This window comes from Nematolebias whitei, chromosome 22, assembly GCF_014905685.2.
Source record: "Nematolebias whitei isolate Nwh7 chromosome 22, NemWhi1, whole genome shotgun sequence".
Lineage (NCBI taxonomy): Eukaryota > Metazoa > Chordata > Actinopteri > Cyprinodontiformes > Rivulidae > Nematolebias > Nematolebias whitei.
The window spans coordinates 2,342,537-2,352,906 of NC_056519.1; the positions used below are offsets into that span (position 1 = coordinate 2,342,537).

The 10,370-nt window shown below is 46.5% G+C and overlaps 1 protein-coding gene across 1 annotated transcript in view; it reads left to right on the plus strand.

Moving 5' to 3' along the window:
* The first annotated feature begins 274 nt into the window (after nucleotides 1-274).
* mdm1 (Mdm1 nuclear protein) overlaps nucleotides 275-10,370 on the plus strand; it is a 17,282-nt gene continuing 7,186 nt past the window's right edge. Inside the window, exons 1-8 of the mRNA XM_037696118.1 lie at nucleotides 275-392; nucleotides 515-640; nucleotides 831-992; nucleotides 1,063-1,160; nucleotides 1,227-1,349; nucleotides 2,393-2,554; nucleotides 3,552-3,679; nucleotides 3,756-3,843. Coding sequence (XP_037552046.1) covers nucleotides 275-392; nucleotides 515-640; nucleotides 831-992; nucleotides 1,063-1,160; nucleotides 1,227-1,349; nucleotides 2,393-2,554; nucleotides 3,552-3,679; nucleotides 3,756-3,843 — 1,005 coding nt within the window. The remainder of the gene's footprint in view (nucleotides 393-514; nucleotides 641-830; nucleotides 993-1,062; nucleotides 1,161-1,226; nucleotides 1,350-2,392; nucleotides 2,555-3,551; nucleotides 3,680-3,755; nucleotides 3,844-10,370) is intronic.

The window sequence follows — 10,370 nt, forward strand, 5'->3', positions numbered from 1 at the left end:
ACGTGTTGGCGCAGCAGGTCCTGGTCCAACGTGTTGGTGCAGCAGGTCCTGCAGGTCCTGGTCCAACGTGTTGAACATGTTTCTGCACATTAACTGAACTTCAAACACTAAAAACCAAAGCTGACGTGTGGAAGATGCATCATGTGAAATGGAAAAGATATTTTTTCTGTCAACATAAAACCTGAGTCAAATAAAAATAAAACCCGTGTTCTGATGGAGTGCGTTTTAGAAACCAGCATACGGATCCACCTTGTCCGGGTCTGAAGAGGATCCGATGCGTTTTTTGTTTCAGTGCCAGAGTGAATACCAGAAGAGTTACGGCAGTTCCCGGTCCAGAAGCGCGTCGCCTCGGCGCTGCGGCCCGTCTGCCGGCCTCCGCTCCGACATGATGGGTAAGAACCTGCAGAACGTTCCCTGTTAGATACAGCACCGCTTATACTTTCTCACCACGCAGAACCAGAACTTCACAGAATCTCTGCGGTAAGTTTTTATTTTCTTGTCTGTGGCTCTGGAGGTGTCGGCAGGGAACCTGGTCTCCAGCGAAGGAAGAGAACTGGACCACTCGACCAGTCCTGCAGCTCTTCACGCTTTCCTCAAGATGATCCAGATGTTGGAGGTCACACAAGATCACACCCTGCTGGTAGGGATGTACACCATCCAGACAGGAGTTCTGGTTAAAGCAGGTTTCCAGGGTCCAGAATCCGGTTTCAAGCAGGTTTTCAGGGTCCAGAATCCGGTTTCAAGCAGGTTTTCAGGACAGAAAAGCAGCTGAACATTAACATCAAACTGTTTCTACACTCGAAAAGTTTATTAAATTTTCTTTATTGTAGCTTCCAGAAGTCGCTCAGTCCACAGGAAGGACCCCTCACAGAACCAAAAGCCACCCACTCCTACTGGACCTCCAGCAGGACCACAACCTGCTGCAGTCCCAGAACCCCCAGAGAGACCAGATCCTGAATCTGCAGTGAGGCCAGAGGCAGATGGAAAGCCTGGTAACTACAGAACTCAGGTCGTTGCATCGTCCTCGGTTCCGTTGCCTTTACAGCTCTTCTGTCTCCCCAGTGAAGCTCCGCCCCTCTGAGCCTGTCAGCCAATCACAGCTCAGCAGCGCTGCGACGCGAGCAGCTCCAGACGAGCGTCAGAAGCTGTCGGACATCAAGGTGAGGGACCTGGAGCCGGTGGAGGTGACAGGGCAGCAGCAGGTTTAATCATGTCCCGTGTTGCAGGTGGACCAGGCGCTGCGATGGAGGGCAGGGCTGAGGTCAGGAGGTCAAAGGTCAGAGTACCACAGACAGTTCAGCTTTAAGAAGCCTGTACCTGCTGCTTCACCTCTACTGACTGCAGAGCAGGTGGGCCTCACCTGTACATGAGCCCGGGTCGTCGTTCTGATAAATTATTCAGGGTCGTTTAGAGTCGCATCAAAGGAAACAGCTGGAAACAGCTGGTTTCCTGGTGAGACAAAGTGCGAAGGAACGCCTCAGCTTTGTTCAGTGAAGGGACCAGCAGGGGGCGGCGTTTAGTTTCAGAACCAGATGTTCAGGGCTCAGCTGCTCAACACAAAACATTATTTATTTGGGGTAAGAAGCAGCTATTCAGAGACATCGTAGGAAATAAAACGTTAGATTTATCTCACATGACGACTTTCTGAATTCACTCGTTCTTCTTTTTACAACTGACTTCAGACTTTGTCTATTTTAGCCGTTTACATCAAAATATTCAGCTACTTCGGGGGCGAATGATGAAAACATGTTGAACTCTGTTCTCTCTTTAAAACCTGCTTCAGCTGCTGGCTCTCATTTTATCCTCAGGACCTTTAGCTTTTAGCTGAAGCTCATTTTCAGCTTAAGCTGATTTAGCACTTATTCAGATCAAGTGTTCAAACTGGATTTTAGTAAAAATTAAAAACAAATTCTCAGGTTTAAACTTGATAAATTTTAGTTTTGTCATAAAACAAAGAATAAATTATTCTCATTCTCTATTTTTCTTTTCCAGCTCGTCCGTTTGTCACTTCCTGTGCTTCTGTTTTTGTCTCATTATAAATATTTAGCTTTTAATTGTCTCAAAAATGAACTTAAAGTCTTAGTAACGCGCCCGATGAAGCAGTTGGTTTAGGATTTTATTTTAAACGAGTTCATGAGTTACATTTTCATACGTACAGGTTCGTTTTATGCACAGCATAAATAAACACGTTTAAAGTTGATTATTTAAAATAATTCATGTTTTGACTGAAAACAAAAAGTAAAATGAAGATTCTGACAGACCTTTAAAGTCTAAACAATTAAATAATTAAAATAAAACTGTTGTGAGTTGTGTTGATGATTCCAGATGTTTGAGCAGCTGGCAGCAGCTCAGTCTGTAATCTAATCTAAGAAATTATGATTTAATCCGGCAGGTGCTGAACTCCAGCATCGGGGCGATCCCTCTCCATGCGACAAACACGGTTCCCATGGAAACTGAGTATTGGCGGAGCTTCAGGGGCCTGGCCCCGCCCACTGGACCGCGCCTTCGCAAACATCTGGAGCACGAGAGAGTCCCGCTGTTCCACACGCAGTTGGTGAATAAAGAACACGCAAACGTTTTAAAATAAAAACAAGTTCCAGACGTTTAGACCTGAAAACAAACGGGACCATGAACGCATCATTGATCCTCTTCATCTCTGCTGAAGTTCAACAGTCTGTTCCTTAAACGTCACACATTTACAGTTCAACTAAAGTCTTAAAGAAATACTCAGTTACCACAATCAGACCGACCGTCAGAGCCACGAGGAGTTGTTTTTGGGCCGTCTACACGGAGCCCCAAGATATTTTAGCCTTGAAATGCCACCCTGGTGTTTGTGTGTGGACGGCCAAAATGCAACTTTATAAAAACGATGATGTCATAGACCCACCTTTGATCTGAACTACGTCCTTTTCTTGTGGTTGTGTTTAGAAATCAGTGTTTCTTGGACCATCCACGCCTCGTTTCCTGTTTTTGCTGCGATTTCCCTGCAGCGTTACAGCGCCACCTCAGGCCTGGCACAGTTACTGCAGCGTTTGAATTATTTTTACCGTTTCCATGAGGATGAAGACGGTTCTTCAAACAGTGCCATGTTTACGGGGATATCTTTAGAAACAAAATTTTTTTGGGGAATTACTGCGTTTCTGTGTGAAACGGGCTTTCGCGTCTGACTCGTGTTCTGATGGAGTTAAAAATTACATTAAAGGGCCCAAACCCCACAGACACCATTATGTCTGCATTATGACCCAGTTTGGTCCAAGCTTCAGCCATCAAACCATCAGCCTCCCACCAGCATGCTCAACAAACATGCTGCTGTGCATTATGGGTAAACATCTCTACATGGGTCTGGTTTGATTCCAGGATTCTTGAGGTTCCTTCAGATGAAAGCTGTGCTGCCATGTTGTTTTAAGAGAGGATTTCTCCTGCAGCCCATCCAAACAAGACATGACCTTTGACCTTTGACCTGCTAACAGGCCTGTGGAGCCTGAGCTTGTTGGGACGTTCACCTCTGGGCCTCCCAACAAACTCCCTGACTGAGCTGTTTTTACCTGCAGATCGATAAGGAGAAGAGGGCGGAGCCACACAAGTCCCACCCCAAACAGGAACTCCCTCGAAACGAACTCGACAGACCACAATCACTGAAGGACACGCCTCCTCCTCCTCAGGTGCAGAAGAGGCGCAGGTGTGTTTCTGTCGCTCTGTTTTAGTGTTTTTTAGTGTTTAATGAGTTCATGGATTTAACCCCATGTGTCTGACAGGATGTTGACCGAGTATCAGTCCAGATTTCGTTCTCGTCTCTACAGGAACTCAGAAGGAGGCGGAGCTACAGATGCTGTCACGCAGCAGGTCAGAGTTTTTCTCAAACAATTACAACCAATCAAGGAGAGCACCTGGAAAAAGTTTTCACACTCCTTTAATTTACCACAAAGTTCAGGTTACAGCCACAAACCTCAGGATTTCACTGGGACTGTCTGAACAGCAGTTTTCACGTCTTGCCTCAGATCCTCAGGTGGATTTAGGTCTGGACTTTGACTGGACCGTTCTAAACCGGTCCACTGTACCTCTGGCTGGACATTTCGGGTCTCGAGTCTTTCACAGCCTCTAACGGGTTTTCTTCCAGGACTGTCCTGTATTTGACTCTGACCAGGTTCCCTGTCCCTGCAGAGGGGAAGCACTCCCACAGCATGATGCTGCCACCACCATGCTTCACAGTGCAGATGGTGTGTTCAGGGTGATGTGCAGAGTTTAGTGTCCCCTTCACGACTTGTAACAAACTGCAAACAGGGCCTGTTACGGTTTTCTTTCTTCTCGTCTCTCTTCCATAAAAGACAGATTTGTGGACCAATCTGTGTCCTGAGGACAGATTGTCCCACCTGAGCTGTGGGTCTCTGCAGCTCCTCCAGAAGTACCATCTGGTTCTCAGATCAACGCTCTCTGTGAGACGTTTAAAGCTTGTGATACTGTTTTATAACCGAACTCTGCTCAACGCCTGTACCTGTCTGTTGTGATCCTTGGCCTTCATGATGCTGTTTTAACAATCATCTAAAGCCTTTACAGAACAGCTGAGATTAAACGACACACAGGTGGGCTCTGTTTACCAAACAGGTGACTTCTGAAGGCGACTAGCTGCGCTGGATTTTAGCTGAACACAAACGCACGTCACATTTTTCAGATTAAAAAAGTTTAAAGTCTAAATTTACCTCCCGTGTCCAATTACTTCCTCTTTTTTGGTGTCGATCACATAAAAACCCAGTTACAAACAAACGTGGAAGACTTCTTGACCGTTTAGTTTTCCTAATTTAAAACATAGAATACATTAAATATTTAAATAAGATATAAGTTGGGTCTGACACACTGCCCACTGATACAAGCCAGACCACAGAATTTATCCAGTATGTGAGAAACGGGACAAACTGGAGGAAACATCTGTAACCCTCCTGCTGCCCTGGGGTCAAACTGACACACAAGGCATCAGCGTTCAGACCTTGAGGGTTATTTTGATCCAATAGCAGCAGGAGGGTGACGGTGTCTACAAGACCTAGACCTCGTTTATCACGAGGAATAAAAACATCAAAGTGTTCGTGATGCGTTCACTGTCTGTATGAAAGAAACGGCAGCAGGAGTGCGGTGTCTTTCGTCCCCTGATCCCTCTCACTCATGTGGCATTTTGTTGAGCGATGGAAAGCAGCGCGCCGACTTTCAGCAGAGAAACCACAGCGTTTCATTTCAAGGAAACTATCTCAGGTGGGGCCTGCCACCGGGGGGGGGGGGGGGGGGAAACATCAAACACATAAAAAATAACCTGCTGATGTTCATCAAACCTCTGAACTCTACAGTAAGCCTCTCCTGCTCTGCTCGTTTCGTTGATGCCCCAGTTTGGCCCAGAAGATGTTAAATGGTCTTAAAGAGCTCCTTCCATCGGATCACTCAAAGCTCTTTACAACAGCCTCATTAATCCATTCACACAGCTCTATACTAGATCTCTACAGACTAATCAGAGCTTTATCACATTCATGCACTGATGGGACACATCAGAGGCAATGAGGGGTTCAGTGTCTTGTTCAGGGACACTTCAGCATGTGACTGCTGGTGGAATCAAACCCCCAACTCTCCTATTGGAGGACTTCTTATCTAGCCACTCAGCCACAGCTGCCCCTGAACCAGTCTGGACTGGATTGGCTCCAGTCCTGGCTCCAGTCTGACAAACTGGGGTCACATTAGCTCCTGAGGTTTGGATAAATCTCTGCGCGGTGGTGAAGTGGCGTTCAGACACCAACGCGCTGATCTGCCTGTTAGATGTTGGGCCTGACGGGGGCGGATGCTCCTGAACTCGTCGTTCTGAAAGTCCTGACTTGGTTTTCACTTCCAGACAGGAAGTGCTGCAGCGACTCTGTCAGACAGAAAACACTGAGGTGGCACTTTGTGGCACAGCCCCGAAGACGCTCCTGGTTTACCCGAAACAGCCGACTGAACCACTCGAAGGTTTCTGTGAGCTGAGCTGTCAAAAGTTTTCACCTCCCGATGTTGTTTGTTGTGTTGCCCAACGGCCCGGGACGACCCGGAACATGGACCTCCTCAGAACCCTCCAGTGATCGACCTGATTGAGAGAACACAACTAGTTCAATAAGATCTGAGAGTCACATGATCTGTTCTGACAGAACCAACAGCTCTAAGCAGCAACATCTACCAAGCAAGAGACATCATGAAGACCAAGGAACCCTCCACACAGGTCAGACACAAAGTTGTGAAGAAGTACACATTAGGGTTGGTTTATAAAAAATGTCCCACAAAGCTTTATTAATATGAAATGGAGACAAACCTGTCCACAGAGGGACGTCCACCAAAACCCCCCAGAGCCGGTGGACAACTGAAGGATCTGTCCATAGGACCACAAGAATCTGGAGCTGAACTTCATGGAGGAGAAGAAAAGTGACATGAAACATGGAAGAAGCTGCTGTTGTCCATCAGGGACATCGTCCTGCTGAGGACACCACACCCACAGGGAGGCATGGTGATGTGGGGGCGCTAAGATGGACGGAGCAAAATACAGAGGAGGTCTTGAGACTGGGTCGGGGGGCCACCTTCCTGCAGGACAATGAGCCTAAACCTCTGAGGACCACTCAGCTGGCTAAAGGTCCTGGACAGGCCCGGACAAAGACCAACATCTGCTTTGATGTAAAGACCGTTGGACACGAGCAGCACCGACCTGAAGGAGCTGGAGACGTGTGGTCATGAAGAACAGACAGAAGTCCAGATGGACCAAGACCAGGAGACAAGGCTGCAGAAGTATCAGCTTTGTGGGTCTCAAAGTTCTGGATTCTCCTTGTTGTCCAGTTTCATCCCCCACAGTGAAGAAAGATTCAGATCTTCACCGCCAAAATAAAAACGTACGGTCGCGTCAATATTTAGTTTAAAATCCACATTTTAAAGAAACATGGGACATAAACGTCTCCAGGGTTCAGTTCTTCTCAGCTTTAACTGAACTTATTAAATGTAACTAAAACTAACTTCACACGGTGCGTCTGCATCTGAAGAGTCTGAAGATTAACCTTCAAACTGAAACATCTCAACGCACGTCCTTTTCCTCTGCTCCGCCAAAATAAAACTAAAAATCAGTTTTCTTCTCGTTTTCATTTCAGTTTATTTTCATTAAATAATGTGGAGGCAGACTTCAGGTCAGTTTCACCTCAACGTTCTGGATCCTGTGAGGACATGAGGACACGTTCTGTAGGAACGTTCTGGATCCTGTGAGGACATGAGGACAACTTTCCATGCGTGTGGAGGGAATGTGTCGTCTGACGTCACGACATCAGACGGTTGAAACTCGAAGCGGGTTTGGATCTTCTGCACGTCGGTTTCTTGACGCTTGTGCAACATTCCATCAAACCAGGCCACGTTCCGCCGCACGTCGGCGTTTCATTTTCTATAAAAGTGGAACGTCTCGTCAGACTGAGCTGGTTAATTCAGACGAAAGCATCAGGTTCTCCTTCAGGTGGAAGCTTCCTGTTCCTCACATTCTGATCCACCGTGCAGGAGATAAAATCGAACGCTGCGACACGTTCTTCAGCAGCTCGAATGAATCAATTCAAATTCAATTCAATTCAATTCAAAAATAATTTATTAATCCCAGAGGGAAATTATTTGTTGTTGTAACTCGTTATCCTCATTTCATTAAGAGATGTTATAGATGCTGATGCTGTAGACAGGAAGGATCTCTTGTAAAGGTCCATCCCACAGTGGATCCTAAGAAACTGGCTGCAGATGTCATCCGATCCGTCCACCCAGACTCGGCTGGCCTCTCGGTTCCCCCGGTCTGTAGGACCACCTGAATGCTGGGCAGAACTCCTCCCAGAGTGATGTCCACTCCTCCCAGCAGTCTGCCGAGTTCCTCGTCGATGCGGACATCCAACTGTAGGTGCTGAGATCCTGTCCTTCTGCTGTCATGAGCCGTGTTTCCTGCTAGTTCCAGGATCTCAGTGGTCAGGTACTCGAGCACAGCTGGCAGGTAGATGAGAATGCATCCACAGAACATCATTTTCAACTCATTTGAGATTTGGGGCTGTAGTTGAGATATTATTTGAGCTTTTGAGATGTTAATCAGCTGCTGTTGTTGTAGAAAACTGCCTTGTTGCCATGGTTACGCATCATAACAAATGTCCAAAACTAAAAAAGTTTCAGTAAAAATCCTTCCAGCTGCTCAGCATCTGATACCAGAGGAAACAATCATCCAGAAAAAGAGGAATTAAAGTTTCCTAAAGCAAAATCTCAGGATGAAACAGAGCTGCTCCAACATGCAGCCACCTGGAGCGGTGCAGTTCTGCGCAAATCGAACGTTTTACCGATTTCATTAAATCAAACGTTTCTTCGTCTTCACTGAAGCTTTGCTCGTTTGTCACGGGGACAGAACACTTGGACGTCCAGTCGTTCAGAGGATTTGAAGAAATTTTAGATTTTAAATTGATGCAGTTTGATGCTGAACACCAGGAGCAGTCCAAGGCTCTGAGTGATTGTTAGCAAAATAACTCAAAATATACATTTTGATTCAATTCTGAGGAGGTAATCATGAAACGCCCACAACATAAAATGTTTTTATTTGTACCACGTTTATGTTTTAATTTACCAGGGGACACTTTGGACATGGAGACAGGTAGATTTGGATCATTTTAAATGACCTTGACGTGATGTGAAGGACGTATCGCTCTTTGATCGCTCCGGGAACGATCAGAATTTAGTTCTGGTGTTTTCCCTCTCCTACATTAGATCAGACGGGTCAGAACCCCCTCAGACTGAAAGAACGTGCTGATCAGCTCTGTGAGGTGCTGGCAGACATCTTTAACTCCTCACTTACCCTGGAGACAGTTCCCACCTGCCAGAAGACCACCACCATCATCCCAGTCCCAAAAAGCTCTACAGTGACTGGTCTGAATGACTATCGGCCAGTGGCCCTCACCTCAATATTCACTAAATGCTTCAAAAACTGGTCATGACCCACGTCAGAACAACCATCAACATCAACGAGGACCCTCATCAGTACGCATACCGTGAGAACCGATCAACAGAGGATGCAATCTCCTCTGTGGTCCACACTGCGCTCACCCACCTGGAGCAGAAGGACTCCTACGTCCGTATGCTCTTTGTGGACTTCACATCCGCCTTCAACACCATGATCCCCCAAACCCTGATGGACAAACTATCCACACTAGGACTAAGCCCCTCCATTTGCAACTGGGTCCTAGACTTTTTAACAAACAGACCTCAGCCAGTGAGGATCCACAACCTCTCCTCCTCCACCATAACCCTCAGCACTGGCTCTCCTCAGGGATGTGTGTTGAGCCCCCTCCTGTTCGCTCTGCTCACGTATGATTGTGCAGCTACCCATCCAGGCTGTCACATTGTAAAGTTTGCAGATGATACAGCGGTGGTGGGATGCATCACAAACAATGATGAGTCCAGCTACAGGCAGGAGGTGGAACATCTGGAGAGCTGGTGCAGAGAGAATAACCTTCACATCAATGTGAAGACGACAAAGGAGATGATTGTGGACTTCAGAAGGAACAAAAACACCTACACCCCCCTGAACATAAGAGGATCTGCGGTGGAAGAAGTAGGAGCATCTTACAGGGCCGGTTCTAGGCATGGTTACATGAGGGGGCAGGCGGAAATGTGAAGGGGGCATCTTCATCCGAACACGTATTACAGTATGGACTTTGGTATTTATTGTTATTGTTGACTTGTTTTCTTCATGAGATTGGGTAATAAAAGATGACATTTTTACACCTGAGTGTCAACATTTTCAACCATGAACACTATGAAGCAAAAACAGAGAAACCCACTGATCCATGCCCATCTTGAACGCCTCACTGTGGCTGCAACAACAAATTACAAACACAACATGAAGAAAGTTTAGGACATGCTCCACAGCTTCTCATCTCAGTACTAAGGTACAATTTGTTTCAACAGATAATGTGCAGGCTGTTTCGTTTTTTATTTTCTCTGAGAGACTTGGGGTGAGAGATCGCGGCTCTCGCCTCGACTTTGATCTGTCAATCTGGCTCTTTTGAAAAAAATAGTGAGAATCACTGCACTGGACTGAGGAACAGCTTCTACCCTGAGGCTGTTAAGACTCATGAATCTCAAACCAGGATAATCACTGTGAAAAATCACATCATGTTGCTGCTGATCTGTTTATGTTGCTGCTGATCTGTGTCATGTTGCTGGTCTGTGTCATGTTGCTGCTGATCTGTTTCATGTTACTGCTGATCTGTGTCATGTTGCTGCTGATCTGTTTCGTGTTGCTGCTGATCTGTGTCATGTTGCTGATCTGTTTCATGTTGCTGCTGATCTGTGTCATGTTGCTGCTGATCTGTGTCATG